The 17,005-nt window shown below is 36.7% G+C and overlaps 1 protein-coding gene across 3 annotated transcripts in view; it reads left to right on the top strand.

Moving 5' to 3' along the window:
- The window catches only part of ABCB7 (ATP binding cassette subfamily B member 7), a gene marked incomplete at its 5' end in the record, with an annotated part of 145,840 nt that overhangs the window by 111,419 nt on the left and 17,416 nt on the right, over nucleotides 1-17,005 (top strand). Inside the window, 2 exons of one of the 3 annotated variants that reach the window (XM_082864923.1) lie at nucleotides 8,719-8,890; nucleotides 11,605-11,708. The exons of 1 other annotated variant lie outside the window; for it this stretch is intronic. In XM_082864923.1, the coding sequence (XP_082721049.1) occupies nucleotides 8,719-8,890; nucleotides 11,605-11,708 (276 nt within the window). The remainder of the gene's footprint in view (nucleotides 1-8,718; nucleotides 8,891-11,604; nucleotides 11,709-17,005) is intronic. One more of the 3 variants, XM_082864925.1, reaches the window with a different exon arrangement.

Raw genomic sequence — 17,005 nt, 5'->3', positions numbered from 1 at the left:
AGTGGATTAAATGCTCGAACCAACACACATAGACTGGCTGAATGGATACCAAAACAAGACCCATACATATGCTGTATACAAAAGGCCCACTTCAGACATAGGGACACCTAACAGACTGAAAGTGAGGACATGGAAAAAGATGTTCCATGCAAATAGAAATCAAAAAAAAGCTGGAGTAGCAATTCTCATATCAGACAAAAGAGGCTTTAAGATAAACACTATTACAAGAGACAAAGAAGGACCCTACATAATGATCAAGGGATCAATCCAAGAAGAAGATATAACAATTGTAAATATTTATGCACCCAACATAGGAGCACCTCAATACATAAGGCAAATGCTAACAGCCATAAAAGGGGAAATCAACAGTAACACACTCATAGTAGGGGACTTTAACACCACAGTATCACCAATGGAGAGATCATCCAAAATGAAAATATATAAGGAAACACAAGCTTTAAATGACACATTAAACAACATGGACTTAATTGATATTTATAGGACATTCCATCCATAAAAAACACAATACACTTTCTTCTCAAGTGCTCATGGAAGAGTCTCCAGGATAGATCATATATTGGGTGACAAATCAAGCCTTGGTAAATTTCAGATATTTGAAATCATATCAAGTGTCTTTTCCAACCACAGTTCTATGAGACTATATATCAATTACAGGAAAAAATCTATAAAACATACAAACACATGGAGGCTAAGCAACATACCACTTAATAACCAAGAAATCACTGAAGAAATCATACAGGAAATCAAAAAATACCTAGAATCAAATGACAGCGAAAACACAGTGACCCAAAAATCTGTGGGATACAGCAAAAGCACTTCTAAGAGAGAAGTTTATAGCAATGCAGTACTACCTAAGAAACAAGAAACATCTGAAATAAACAACCTAACCTTACACATAAAGCAATTAGAGAAAGAAAAACAAAATAACCCGAAGGTAACAGAAGGAAGGAAATCATAAAGATCATATCAGAAATAAATGAAAAAGAAATGAAGAAAACAGTATCAAAGATCAATAAAACAGAAAGCTCTTTCTTTGAGAAGATAAACAAATTGATAAACCATTAACCAGACTGATCAAGAAAAAAGGGGGAAGACTCAAATCAATAGAATTAGACATGAAAAAGAAGTAACCTCTGGCACTGCAGAAACACAAAGGATCATGGGAAATTACTACAAGCAACTATATGCCAATAAATTGGACAACCTGGAAGAAATGGACAAATGCTTAGAAAAGCACAACCTTCCTATACTGAACCAGGAGGGAATAGAAAATATACACAGACCAATCACAAGCACTGAAATTGAAGCTGTGATTTAAAAATCTTACAACAAACGAAAGTCCAGGACCAGATGGCTTCACAGGTGAATTGTATCAAACATTTAGAGAAGAGCTAACAGCTCTCCTTCTCTAACTGTTCCAAAATATAGCAGAGGGAGGAACACTCTGAAACTCATTCTATGAGGCCACCGCTGATACCAGAACCAGACAAGGATGTCACAAAGAAAGAAAACTATAGGCCAATATCACTGATGAACATAGATGGAAAAATCCTCAGCAAAATACTAGGAACATAATCCAACAGCACATTAAAAGGATCATACACCATGATCAAGTGGGATATATCCCAGGAATGCAAGGATTCTTCAATATACGCAAATCAATCAATGTGATACATCATATTAATAAAGTGAAGAATAAAAACCATATGATCATGTCAATAGATGCAGAAAAAGCTTTTGACAAAATTCAGCACCCATTTATGATAAAAACCCTCCAGAAAGTAGGCATAGGGGGAACTTTTCTCAACTTAAAAAGGCCATATATGACAAACCCACAGGCAACATCGTCCACAGTGGTGAAAAACTGAAACCATTTCCACTAAGATCAGGAACAAGACAAGGTTGCCCGACCTCACCACTATTATTGAACATTTTTTGGGAAGTTTTAGCCACAGAAATCAGAGAAGAAAATGAAATACAAGGAATCCAAATCGGAAAAGAAGAAGTAAAGCTGTCACTGTTTGCAGATCACAAGATACTATGCATAGAGAAGCCTAAAGATGCTACCAGAAAACTACTAGTCCTAATCAATGAGTTTGGTAAAGTATCAGGATACAAAATTAATGCATTCCTATACACTAATGATGAAAAATCTGAAAGAGAAATTAAGGAAGCACTGCCATTTATCATTGCAACAAAAAGGATGAAATACCTAGGAATAAACCTACCTAATGAGACAAAAGATCTGTACGCAGAAAATTATAAGACCCTGATGAAAGAAATTAAAGATGATACAAACAGTTGGAGAGATATACCATGTTCTTGGATTGGAAGAATCAACATTGTGAACATGACTGTACTCCCCAAAACAATCTATGTGTTCGAATGCAATCCCAGTCAAAATGCCACTGGCGTTTTTCACAGAACTAGAACAAAAAATTTCACAATTTTTATGGAAACACTAAAGACCCCGAATAGCCAAAACATTCTTGAAAAAGAACAAAAGAGCTGGAGGAATCAGGCTCCCAGACATCAGACTATACTACAAAGCTACAGTAATCAAGACAGTATGGTACTCGCATAGAAACAGAAATATAAATCAGTGGAACAGGATAGAAAGCCCAGAGATAAACCCACGCACATATGGTCACCTTATCTTTGATAAAGGAGGCAAGAATATGCAGTGGAGAAAAAGCCTCTTCAGTAAGTGGTGCTGGGAAAACTGGAGAGCTACATGTAAAAGAATGAAATTATAACACTCCCTAACACCGTACACAAAAATGAACTCAAAATGAATTAAAGACCTAGATGTGAGGCCAGATACTATAAAACTCTTAGAGGAAAGCATAGGCAGAACACTCTATGACATAAATCACAGCAAGATCCTTTTTCACCCACCTCCTAGAGAAATGGACATAAAAACAAAAATAAACAAATGGGACCTAATGAAACTTCAAAGCTTTTGCACAGCAAAGGAAACCATAAATAAGACCAAAAGACAACCCTCAGAATGGGAGAAAATATTTGCAAATGAAGCAACTCACAAAGGATTAATCTCCAAAATTTACAAGTAGCTCATGCAGCTCAATATCAAAAAAACAAACAACCCAATCCAAAAATGGGCAGAAGACCTAAGTAGACATTGCACCATAGAAGATGCACAGATTGCCTACAAATATATGAAAGGATGCTCAACATCACTAATCATTAGCAAAATGTAAATGAAAACTACAATGAGGTATCACCTCACACCAGTCAGAATGGCCATCATGAAAAAATCTACAAACAATTAATGCTGGAGAGGATGTGGAGAAAAGGGAACCCTCTTGTGCTGTTGGTGGGAATGTAAATTGATACAGCCAGTATGGAGAACAGTATGGAGTTTCATTAAAAAACTAAAAATAGAATTACCATATGACCCAGCAATCCCATTACTGGGCACATACCATGAGAAAACCATAATTGCAAAAGAGTCATGTACCACAATGTTTATTCTTGCTCTATTTACAATAGGCAGGACCTGGAAGCAACCCAAGTGTCCATCGACAGATGAATGAATAAAGAAGATGTGGCACATATATACAATGGCATATTACTCAGCCATGAGAAGAAATGAAATTGAGTTTTTTTTAGTGAGGTGAATGGTCCTAGAGTCTGCAACACAGTGAAGTAAGTTAGAAAGAGAAAAACAAATGTCATATGCTAACACTCGTATATGGAATCTTAAAAAGAAAAAAATGGGTGTGAAGAACATAGGGACAGGATGGGAATAAATATGCAGACCTACTAGAGAATGGACTTGAGGGCACGGGGACGGGGAAGGCTAAGCTCGGAGAAAGTGAGAGAGTGGCATGGATATATATACACTACCAAATTTAAAATTAATAGGTAGTGGAAAGCAGCCACACAGCACAGGGAGAGGGACTCGGTGCTCTGTGACCACCTAGAGGGGTGGGATAGGGTGGGTGGGAGGGAGGGAGATGCAAAAGGGAAGAGATATGGGGATATATATATATATATATATATATATATATATATATATGCATAGCTGTTTTACTTCATTATAAAGAAGAAACTAACACCATTGTAAAGCAATTATACTCCAATAAAGATATTTTTAAAAAATTAAAATATAAAATCCATTTTGTCTGATATGACAGTTGCTACTCCAGCTTTCTTTTGATTTCCGTTTACGTGGAATATCTTTTTCCATCCCCTCACTTTCAGTCTATTTGTCTGTATGTCTGAAGTGGTTCCCTTGTAGACAGCATATATACTGGTCTTGTTTTTGTATTTATTTAGTCAGTCTGTGTCTTTTGGTTGGTGCATCTAATCCATTTACATTTAAGGTAGTTATCGATATATATGTTCCTATTACCATTTTCTTAATTGTTTCGGGTTTGTTTTTGTAGGTCTTTTCCTTCTCTTGTGTTTCCTGCCTGGAGAAGTTCCTTTAGCATTTGTTTTAAAGCTGGTTTGGTGGTTCTGCATTCTCTTAGCTTTTGCTTCTGTGAATGTTGTAATTTCTCCTTCAAATCTGAATGTGATCCTTGCTGGGTAGAGTAATCTTGGTTGTAGGTTTTTCCCTTTCATGACTTTAAATATGTCCCGCCACTCCTTTCTGACTTGCAGAGTTTCTGCTGAAAGATCAGCTACTAACCTTATGGAGATTCCCTTGTGTGTTATTTTTGTTTTTCCCTTGTTGCTTTTAATAGTTTTTCTTTGTATTTAATTTTTGATAGTGTGATTAATATGTGTCTTGGCATGTTTCTCCTTGGATTTATGCTGTGTGGGACCCTGTGCAATTCCTGGACTTGATTGACTACTTCCTTTCCCATATTTCGGAAGTTTTCAACTGTAATCTCTTCAAATATTTTCTCAGTCCCTATTTTTTTCTCTTCTTCTTCTGGGATCCATATATTTCTAATGTTCGTGCATTCAATGTTGTCCCAGAGGTCTCTGAGACTGTCCTTAATTCTTTTCGTTCTTTTTTCTTTATTCTGCTCTGTGGTAGTTATTTCCACTATTTTATCTTCCAGGTTACTTATCTGTTCTTCTGCCTCAGTTATTCTGCTATTGATTCCTTCTGGAGAATTTTTTATTTCATTTATTGTGTTGTTCACCATTGTTTTTTGCTCTTTAGTTCTTCTAGGTACTTGTTAAACGTTTCTTGTATTTTCTCCATTCTATTTCCAAGTTTTTTGATTATCTTTACCATCATTACTCTGAATTATTTTTCAGATAGAGAGCCTATTTCCTATTCATTTGTTTGGCCTCTTGGATTTTTACCTTGCTCCTTCATCTGCTGTGTATTTCTCTGTCTTCTCATTTCCTTAACTTACTGTGTTTGGCGTCTCCTTTTTGCAGGCTGCAGGTTTGTAGTTCCCGTTGTTTTTGTTGTCTGCCCCCATTGGTTGGTTCAGTAGGTTGTGTAGGCTTCCTGGTGGAAGGAACTGTTGCCTGTGTTCTGGTGGATGAGGCTGTATCTTTCTGGTGGGAAGGACTGCATCCAGTGGTGTGTTTTGGGGGTCTTTAAACTTATTTTGATTTTAGGAAGCCTCTGTGCTAATGGATGGGGTTGTGTTCCTGTCTTGCTAATTGATTGGCCTAGGGTGTCCAGCACTGTAGCTTGCTGCTCGTTGAATGGAGCTGGGTCTTAGAGTTGAGATGGAGATCTCTGTAAGAGCTTTTGCGGTTTGATAGTACGTGGAGCTGGGAGGTCTCTGGTGGACCAATGTCCTGAACTTGGCTCTCCCACCTCAGAGGGTCAGGCCTGACACCCAGCTGGAGCATGAAGACCCTGTCAGCTACACAGCTCAGAAGAAAAGGGAGGGGAAAAAAAGAAACAAAAATAAAATAAACTTATTAAAATAAAAAACTTCATAAAGTATTAAAAATAAAGAAATAAAAAAGTAATAAAAAGAAAGAAGAGAGCAACTAAACCAAAAAACAAATCCACCAGTGATAACAAGTGCTAAAAACTATACTAAAAACAAAACAAAACAAGAAAAACGGACAGGCAGAACCCTAGAACAAATTGTAAAAGGCAAGCTGTCCAGACCAAATCACACAAAGAAGCATACACATACACAGCCATAAAAAGAGAAAAAGGAAATATATATATATATATATTTAAAAAAGGAAGACAGCAACCGAATCAATAAACTCTACCAATGATAGTAAGCTCTATAAACTAAACTAAGATAAAGATAAAACCAGATAGAAATTAGATGCAGAAAGCAAACCCCAGTCTACAGTTGCGCTCAACGTTCACCACCTCAGTTTTGGGATGATTCATTATTTAGGTATTCCACAGATGCAGTGTACATCAAGTTGATTGTGGAGATTTAATCTGCTACTCCTGAGGCTGCTGGTAGAAATTTCCCTGTCTCTTCTTTGTTCGCACAGCTCCTGGCACTCATCTTTGGATTTGACCCTTCCTGTGCATGTAGGTCGCCTGAGGGCATCTGTTCCCCGCCCAGACAGGATGGAGTTAAAGTAGTAGCATGATAGGGGGTTCTGGCTCACTCAGGCTGGGGCGAGGGAGGGGTACGCCATGAGTGGTGATTCTGCAGCGGCAGAGGCCAGCGTGTCATTGCAACAGCCTGAGGCGTGCCGTGTGTTCTCCTGGGTAAATTGTCCCTGGATCTTGGGACCCTGGCGGTGGTGGGCTGCATGAGCTCCTGGGAAGTGTGGATAGTGACCTGTGCTTGCACACAGGCTTCTTGGTGGCTGCAGCAGCAACCTTAGCATCTCATGCCCGTCTCTGGGGTCTGTGCTGATAGCCAAGGCTCGTGCCCATCTCTGGAGCTTGTTTAGGCGGTGCTCTGAATCCCCTCTCCTCACGCACCCTGAAACAATGGTCTCTTGCCTCTTAGGCAGTTCCAGACTTTTTCCCGGACTCCCTCCCAGCTACCTGTGGCGCACTAGCCCCCTTCAGGCTGTGTTCACACAGCCAACCCCAGTCCTCTCCCTGGGATCTGACCTCCGAAGCCCAAGCCTCAGCTCCCAGCCCCCACCGCTCCGGTGGGTGAGCAGACAAGCCTCTCAGGCTGGTGAGTGCTGGTTGACACCGATCCTCTGTGCCGGAATCTCTCCGCTTTGCCCTCTGCATTCCAGTTGATGCGCTCTCCTCCGTGGCTCCAAAGCTTCCCTCCCCCTCCCACCCCCTGTCTCTGCCAGTGAAGGGGTTTCCTAGTGTGTGGAAACATTTCCTCCTTCACCTTTCCCTCCCAGAGGTGCAGGTCCCATCCCTATTCTTTTGTCTCTGTTTTTTCTTTTTCCCTACCCAGGTACGTGGGGAGTTTCTTGCTTTTTGGGAAGTCTGAGATCTTCTGCCTGCGTTCAGTACGTGTTGTGTAGGAGTTGTTCCACATGTAGATGTATTTTTGATGTATTTGTGGGGCGAAGGTGATCTCCACATCTCATTCCTCTGCTGTCTTCTCAATGCCCCATATTTTGTATTTTCAACATTTCCAGTTAGCATTTGTTTGTTAACTTCTTTTCTAAATGTAAAATATTTTAAAATAAGTATTTTCTGAAGTTCTACTTAAAGTTTAAGTAGAACTTTAAACTCATTAGTTTTAACTACCATCTCAGTACAAGAAAATTTTATATTAGTAATAGTTATAAAAATTACTAAAGTGATTTGAAATAGTATCTGTAACTCTGGGTCTGATTATGATGTTAAAGAAGATCTTAATTAATTGAGGGTACTGGTTAATGTTAATGAATGGAATCATTTTATTTCATCTTACTGTTACCTTCCAACTGTTGGATACTGAAAGAAAAGTAGGAGGTGGATGCTCATTTTAAATAATTTAGCTTTAGTGTGCCATGTCAGAATAAGTTGAAATATCAAATGAATGCTTGCAGTGAACTTTCTCAAAAATCTATAGTGATAAATTCTTTGTTTTCTGTGTTTTAAGTCCAATTTAAAAGCTTCTGAGAAACATATAAAAACATATTCGGTTTCATTAGTAATTAGGGAAATACTAATTTAAACAAAAAGCACATTGTACCCTTAAAAGTAGCAACAACTAAAACTTATTAATATCCAGCGTTGTTGAGGATATGGAGACCTGGCACCCTGGTACACTGTTGGTTGGTGTATATGCTGTTGGAGCGTTTTTGGAAGATAGTTGGGCAATTTCTATCAAAGGATAAACATATGCTTACCTTTTAACTCATCAGTGTGCTTCTAGGAATCCTTACAGAAATGCATGGGTTTACATAAGTCACATATACAATGATATTTTATTTCAACATTGTTTATAGTAGCAAAAGTTTTAATTAATATCCATCAGTAGAGGAATGGATAAGATAAATATGATATATTCTTAGTATCACACAACTGTTGAAAATAATGAGGTAGGTTTCTGTTACTGACATGAACAATCTCCAGGTTGTGTTAAGTGAAAAAAGCAACTTACAAACGAATATGTGTAGTATGGCCCCACTTCTGTTGGAAAAAAAAAGTGTTTGTTTAGGCACATAAATGCATCAGAAAAAGTCTAGGATAATAACACAACAAATTGTTCATGGTGATTAGCTCTGGGAAAGGAAATGGAGCAGGCATGAGGGGGTGATAAAAGGAGTTACAGTGTTTTACTTTTAATGCCTTTATGTCTTTACTATTCTTTGAATTGTTAAATATGAACATGCATGTCTATGTGTGTATATATAAATCTGCTCCAGGATGCTGTCCTCTTCCATAATACCATTTACTACAACCTCTTATATGGAAACATCAATGCTTCACCAGAGGAAGTGTATGCAGTGGCAAAATTAGCTGGACTACATGATGCAATTCTTCGAATGCCACATGGATATGACACCCAAGTAGGGGAACGAGGACTCAAGCTTTCAGGTAATCAAAGATTTTAGACCTGGCCCCCACTTATATACTCCCTTCACACTTTAATTTGTCAGGGCCATTTACTAGAAAATGTAATGACAGAGTACAAACATAGTGCTCATCCAGTCTCTTTTGACAAATTCCCGTTTCCTGCCTGTCACTGTAAACAATTCAGCTTGCTAGAAGTAACTGTTCTCAAATCATGCAAGTCTCTTTCTTTCACTTGAAGCTGCAAACACTGTAAGTGCTTAATAGTAAGTTACTGATACATGTTGAGATCAGTGTTAACTTATTATCCGTAATCTTAATATTAAAAGCCAAGGTCATTATTCGCATGGGAAAGAAGTAAGAGTAGGGACAAGAAATTTGATAGTAAATAGTGTATCTCCTCATAATTTCCTAGATCATTATGGGATGTTTTCAATACTTTAGACCTCCTTATACTTATACTTCCTTACAGCCAACTTCATTTTCATGTCTTTGTTGGTTCAGTGGCCAAGTAAATTTTAGGGCTTGCACATTTTAACTTAAGTGGTTAATTATGAGATGATTACTATGTTTAATAATGGATCATCCTAAAATGACTGAATTTTTTTGAGGATCCATAAAAATGTTTCTTTGCCCTAAATTATTTGAATTCTAAAAGTATAATGATATCTAATGCCTGAAAGTATTAATGTAACTCATAAACATACTGCATCCTTTACATTTACTCTTCATTCTAGTTTAGTTTGGGTAGGAAATGTATAGATTAGGGATGAGGGTAAGGAAAAAGAGAATGAAGAATACTCCACATGAATTTTAATGAATCCCTGTTCCTCTTCATTGTAAGCTGGCTTCAGTTATTCACAACATTGATTAGGTACAAGCTGTGTGCAAGCAGCTGTGCTAAATGATTTGGGAGTTAAAAAGATGAAGCATCAAGGGACCTACTCTCAAGGAATTTAGAGTCTATTAGAAAGTTTTGATCTAGGTTTAGAAAATACTAAGCAAAGATTATTTTCAAGTTTAGGTGGTTTGTAGTAGCTATTTAGTCATTACCTGATAGTATAAGATGCCTGCTTCATTCCAGTCCACCTTTATACTTTACCATTGCTCTTCATAGGACTTTGCAATTAACTAGCCCACACCCCAGATTATTTATCCGTTGGGCTAATTCTAGAGATACCCAATTTGTCACGTAATACAGACTAGCCCTCTCAAACATGACTTTGCTTCAGTTAGCTATGCTGCATCCCATTTTTCAATCACTTTGTTCCTCTCTGCATGCCTTTGGGGGTAGGAATGTTTAACAAAATTTTATTCTTATCTAATACCCATTGCCTTACAACCAGGCCTCTCAAAATGAGCAATATATTATTTAGCACCTATGCAAATAATTTTGGTAGAGAACAAACAAATGTTTCTTTTCCAAATTCTATTGAATAGAATTGAAACTGGGTTGGTTTCCACTTGAAATTTGGGAAACATGTGTAAACTAGTTCTTCCTCTGAGTATCTAGTTCTTTTAGGAGCTTTCTGCTGCTGAGTTGCTAGGTGGGTAAGCAGATTGTTCTGGCATACTGCCTGTCTTGACAGGAGAATTTTGAACTTACAAAATGAGGAAGAGTGTGGATCGTATGAATATAAACGTATTCACTAATATTAGACATAAGGAGCCCCTCTTACAGGTTGAAGATAATAATTGAAGAACAGATAAAAGTGAAATAATACTTGTGTACCAGATAATCAACAGGTAGAGCTTGTTTTCTGAAGAGGTTGCTGATGCTAAAAAGTACAGGTTTTTTCAGACATTGATAAATTAATGGATAATGAACAAGAAAAGGAGCCAAAAGGGACATATTGAGCAAAGCACCATCTTTTGTACTTCCAACCATAGTTTTATGTAAGATTAATGTCCTTAGACCTGCAGGAGTCCCAGTGGAGAAAGAAAGATTCTTTTCTTTTCTCTAGAATAAATTTAAGAGTAATTATGGGTTTGTACATTATGAAAGGAAGAGCATTGGACTGGGAATAGTCAGGAGTAATTAGTCGGTTCTAGCAGATTTTGCTAGAACTTGCCTGTGACTTTGAGCAAATTACTTAACCTTTCTGGGCTTCTGTTTCCTTTCTGTTTTAAAATTCTGCTATGCTAGAGTCCTATAGCAAATAACTAAGGTGAAATAAGAGGTCCTAGTTTGTAGCCTTAACTTTGAAGAGTGCTGTGAAAATAATAGCTTTCTGTCAAAAAAAAAAGTCTTTAAGAATACTGGCTGAATGGTACTTTTTTATGTTAAGAAATAAATTTAGATATTCATAGTTTCATGTCTTCAAGTTTTCAGGCTTCAGATATTGAATTTGGTTTTGGCTTTGTTGATTCTCTAATATTGAAATTTTTCTCTCTGAGGTTGCTCTTCATTGGGAATTAATATAAAGTACATATAAAGTAACATGTCATGAGCATATTTCTGGTGAGGGAGGTAATTCTGGAATCAAAGTTGTCACCTCCCCTCCTTGTTCTTTTCGCCTGCCATGAAGTCAGAATTCAGAATCACATTTATGTTCCAGGGAATATAGTTTGTCAAAGGATATTATATATGAACATAAACTCTTATAGCTGAGTAAAATGATCAGTAATCAGTAAAGATAAATGTTGAAGGTATTATTTGGTAGTTGTAATTAATGAAAATACTAGAAATATAAAATATGTATGTTATGCTCTCTTAAACTAAAAATTTTCTTTACTAGGAGGAGAAAAGCAAAGAGTAGCAATTGCAAGAGCCATTTTGAAGGACCCCCCAGTCATTCTCTATGATGAAGCTACTTCATCATTAGATTCAATTACTGAAGAGGTAAATGATCGTGAAAGCATAAAACTCTTTAATTCAAATTGCTTAACTTTTTTCCTTGGAAGTTTCAGTAAAATAGCTACATTCTTTCATATTTTGAATGAACTTCAATAGAAGGTTCTGTAGAGCCAAATACCTAGCCCTTTTCCCCAATGTAGGAAGTGTTGATAGTAAGAATGCCAGGTTGCATTATATTATCACACTGTTAAGTCCATTTGCAAATATATCTCTTTTTGAAACTGTGTGTGACACGTTATGCTCTTGTTGTATTACCTTTTCATCTTGCAAAGCTGTGGGAATCAACTAACCTGCTGACAAAGGAAGGTTTTAGTCTTTCTGCTTTTTGCCACTTAACATTCATTAAAATAGGTCTTATAAATGATTGTGACACGGTACACACCAGAAAGCCTTTCACTTACCATGGAGCAACTCACTAAGATGCAAATTAGGCACACACAGCCTGCGGTTCTGGTATCAGTGTATATTCATTTCATAACAAGTATTGTGAAGTACCAAGATGTTGTGACACTGACATCATGGTACTACCCAGCAACTACATTAAACATCATAACATCTTTGTATTAAATACCAAACTCTTAACAGCAATCATAATTTCATGAATGAATCCCCTTAATCTAAAACTGAAGATAGACTGATGTAATTTGTCAGTTGCCTCCATTCACCTACGTTTTACTTGAATATATAGTAAAACCCTATTGTTGAAGGATAGGCCTAATTTCAGCTTTAGAGCATATATGACATATATTTGCATATGGAGTTAAGTTTCAGGGCACATTACTTGATCTGCCATATGTTTAAAACAGCTTAATTTCTAAGTCAGTTGTTTAGCATGAGGATTTGTTATATTTATTTAGAAAATTTTAATTTTATTTATTTTTCATGAAAAGGCATTTTATTTTAAATATAGCACTGTGTACATGTCAATCCCAAACTCCCAATCTATCCCTCCCCCCACCCTGCCCCCATGATAACCATAAGTTCATTCTCTAAGTCTGTGAGTCCATTTCTGTCTTGTAAACAAGTTCATTTGTATCATTTTTTTTATATTCCACATGTAAGCAATATCATATGATATTTTTCTTTTTCTGTCTGACTTAACTTCACTTAGTATGAAGTATAATCTCCAAGTCCATCCATGCTGCTGCAAATGGCATTATTTCAGTCTTTTTAATGGCTGAGTAATATTGCATTGGATATATATACCACATCTTCTTTATCCATTCATCTGTTGATGGACACTTAGGTTGCTTTCATGTTTTGGCTATTGTAAACAGTACAGCAGTGAACAGTGGGGTGCATGTATCATTTCAAATTATGGTTTTCTCCAGATATATGCCCAAGAGTGGGATTGCTGAATCATAGGGTAGCTCTATTTTTAGTATTTTAAGGAACCTCCATACTGTTCTCCATAGTGGCCATACTATTTTACATTCCCACCAACAGTGTAAGAGGGTTCCCTTTTCTCCACACCCTATCTAGCATTTATTGTTTGCAGATTTTTTGATGATGGCCATTCTGACTGGTATGAGGTGATATCTCATTGTAGTTTTGATTTGCACTTCTTTAATAATTAGCGATGTTGAGCATCTTTTCATAGGCCTCCTGGCCATCTGTATGTCTTTGGAGAAATGTCTCTTTAGGTCCTCTGCCCATTTTTTGATTAGGTTGTTTGTTTTTTCAATATTGAGCTGCATGAGCTGTTTGTAAAGTTTGGAGACTAATACCTTGTTTGCAAATATTTTCTCCCAGTCTGTGGGTTGTCTTTTCAGTTTGTTTATGGTTTCCTTTGCTGTGCAAAAGCTTTTGAGTTTTATTAGGTCCCACTTGTTTATTTTTGTTTTTATTTCCGTTACCCTGTGAGACAGATTGAAAAAGATATTGCTGTGATTTTTGTCAAAGAGTGTTCTGCCTATGTTTTCCCCTAAGCGTTTTATAGTATCCGGTCTTACATTTAGGTCTTTAATCCATTTTGAGTTTATTTTTGTGCATGGTATTAAAGAATATTCTAATTTCAGTTTTTTACATGTAGCTGTCCAGTTTTCCTAGCACTATTTATTGAAGAGACTGTCTTTCCTCCATTTTATAGTCTTGCCTCCTTTGTGGTAGATTAATTGGCCATAGGTGCATGGGTTTATTTCTGGGCTTTCTATCCTTTTGATCTATATTTCTGTTTTTGTGCCAGTACCATACTGTTTTGATGAGTGTAGCTTTGTAGTATAGTCTGAAGTCAGGGAGCCTTGATTCCTCTAGCTCCATTTTTCTTTCTTAAGTTTGCTGTAGATATTTAGGGTCTTTTGTGGCACTGTACAAATTTTAAGATTTTTTTGTTGTAGTTCTGTGAAAATGCCATTGATAATTAGATAGGCATTGCATCAAAGCTGTAGATTACCTTGGGTAGTATAGTCATTTTGACAATATTGATTCTTCCAATCCAAGAACATGGTAGATCGTTTTTTTTAAAAATATTTATTTATTTATTTGTTTAGGCTGCACCAGGACTTAGTTGCAGCAAGTGGGACCTTCATTACAGCATGTGGAATCTTTAGTTGTGGCATGCGGACTTCTTAGGTGCAGCATGCAGACTCTTAGTTATGGCATGCAGGATCTAGTTCCCGACCACGGATCGAGCCTAGGCCCCCTGCATTGGGAGCATGGAGTGTTACCCACTGGACCACCAGAGAAGTCCCAACATGGTAGATCTTTCCATCTGTGTCATCTTTGATTTCTTTCACTAGCATCTTATAGTTGTCAGAGTACAGGTCTTTTGCCTCCTTAGGTAGGTATATCCCTAGGTATCTTATTCTTGTTGATGTGATGGTAAATGGAATTGTTTCTTTAATTTCTCTTTCTGATCTTTCATTGTTGGTGTATAGAAATTCAACAGATTTCTGTGTATTAATTTTGTATCCTGCAACTTTACCAAATTCATTGATGAGCTCTAGTTGTTTTCTGGTAGCATCTTTAGGATTTTCTACATATAGTATCATGTCATCTGCAAACACTGACAGTTTTACTTCTTCTTTTCCAGTTTGGATTCCTTTTTCTTCTCTGATTGCTGTGGCTAGGACTTCTGAAACTATGTTGAATAAAAGAGGCGAGAGTGGACATCCTTATCTTGTTCCAGATCTTAAAGGAAATGCTTTCAGCTTTTTGCCATTGAGTATGATGTTAGCTGTAGTTTTGTCATATATGGCCTTTATTATGTTGAGGTAGGTTCCCTCTGCGCCCACTTTCTGGAGAGTTTTTACCATAAATGGGTGCTAAGTTTTGTCAAAAACTTTTTTCTGTGTCTATTGAGATGATCATTTGGTTTTTATTCTTCAATTTGTTGATGTGGTGTATCACACTGATTGATTTGCAGATATTGAAAAATCCTTGCATCCCTGGGATAAATCCCACTTGATCATGGTGTATGATACTTTTAATGTATTGTTGGATTCGGTTTGATAGTATTTTGTTGAGGGTTTTTGCGTCTCTGTTCATTAGTGATATTGGCCTGTAATTTTCTTTTTTCGTGGTATGTCTGTCTGGTTTTTGTATAACGGTGATGGTGGCCTCATAGAATGCATTTGGGAGTGTTCCTTCCTCTGCTGTTTTTTGGAATAGTTTCAGAAGAATTTTTGTTAACTCTTCTAAATGTTTGATAGCATTTGCCTGTGAAGACATCAGGTCCTGGACTTCTGTTTGTTGGGAGTTTTTTAATCACATTTTCAATTTCAGTACTTGTGATTCGTCTGTTTATAGTTTCTATTTCTTCCTTGTTCAGTCTTGGGAGATTGTACCTTTCTAAGAATTGTCCATTTCTTCCAAGTTGTACATTTTATTGGCATATAGTTGATTGTAGTAGTCTCTTATGGTCCTTTGGATTTCTGTGGTGTCCATTATAACTTCTCCTTTTTCATTTCTAATTTTATTGATTTCAGCCCTCTCCCTTTTTTTCATGATGAGCCTGGCTAAAGGTTTGTCAATTTTGTTTATCTTTTCAAAGAACCAGCTTTTAGTTTCATTGATCTTTTGTGTTGTTTCCTTCATTTCTATTTCATTTATTTTTGCTCTTATCTTTATGATTTCTTTCTTTTGCTAACTTCGGGTTTTGTTTGTTCTCCTTTCTCTAGTTGCTTTAGGTGTACATTTAGTTGTTTATTTGTGATTTTTCTTGTTTCCTGAGGTAAGATTGTATTGTTATAAACTTCCTTCTTTGAACTGCTTTTACTGTGTCCCATAGGTTTGGGATCTTTGGGCTTTTGTTTTCATTTGTTTCTAGGTATTTTTTGATTTCCTCTTTGATTTCTTCAGTGATCCATTGGTTGTTTAGTAGCATATTTTTTAGCCTCCACATGTTTATATTTTTTACTTTTTTTTCTTGTAGTTGATTTCTAATCTCATAGCAAGTAGTCAGAAAAGACACTTGATATGATTTCAGTTTTCTTAAATTTACCGAGGCTCACTTTGTGGCCCAGCTTGTGATCAATCCTGGAAAATGTTCCATGTGCACATGAGAAAAACGTGTATTCTGCTGCTTTTGGATGGAATTCTCTATAAGTATCAATTAAGTCCATCTGGTCTAATGTGTCATTTAAGGCCTGTGTCTCCTTGTTGATTTTCTGTCTGGATGATCTGTCCACTGATGAAACTGGTGTGTTAAAGTCACCCATTATTGTGTTACTATCGATTTCTCCCTTCATGGCTGTTAGTATTTGCCTTATATATTGAGGTTCTCCTATGTTGGATGCATATATATTTACAATTGTTATATCTTCTTCTTGGATTAATCCCTTGATCATTATGTAGTGTCCTTCCCTGTCTCTTGTAACAGTCTTCATTTTAAAGTCTACTTTGTCTGATATGAGTATTGCTACTACAGCTTTCTTTTGATTTCCATTTGTATGGAATACCTTTTTCCATCCCATCACTTTCAGTCTGTATGTGTCCCTAGATCTGAAATGGGTCTCTTATAGACAGCATATATAGGGGTCTTGTTTTTGTATCCATTCAGCCAGTCTGTCTTTTCGTTGGAGCACTTAATCCATTTATGTTTAAGGTAATTATCGTTATGTATGTTCTTATTACCCTTTTGTTAATTGTTTTGGATTTGTTTCTTTAGGTCTTTTTTCTCCCCTTCCTCTTTTGTTCTCTTGTTAATTGATGACTAACCTTAGTGTTGTATTTGGATTCCTTTTTCTTTTTTGTGTGTGTATCTATTGTAGATTTGTGGCTTGCAGTTACCATAAGATTTTGATATGGTAGTCTGTATATAAGCAAGGTTGTTTTAAGTTGCT

The sequence above is a fragment of the Leucopleurus acutus genome (assembly GCF_964270905.1).
Source record: "Leucopleurus acutus genome assembly, chromosome: X".
NCBI classification, from domain to species: domain Eukaryota; kingdom Metazoa; phylum Chordata; class Mammalia; order Artiodactyla; family Delphinidae; genus Leucopleurus; species Leucopleurus acutus.
Note: the sequence above shows the minus strand (reverse complement) of the source record. Positions and strands in the feature narration are given on the sequence as shown.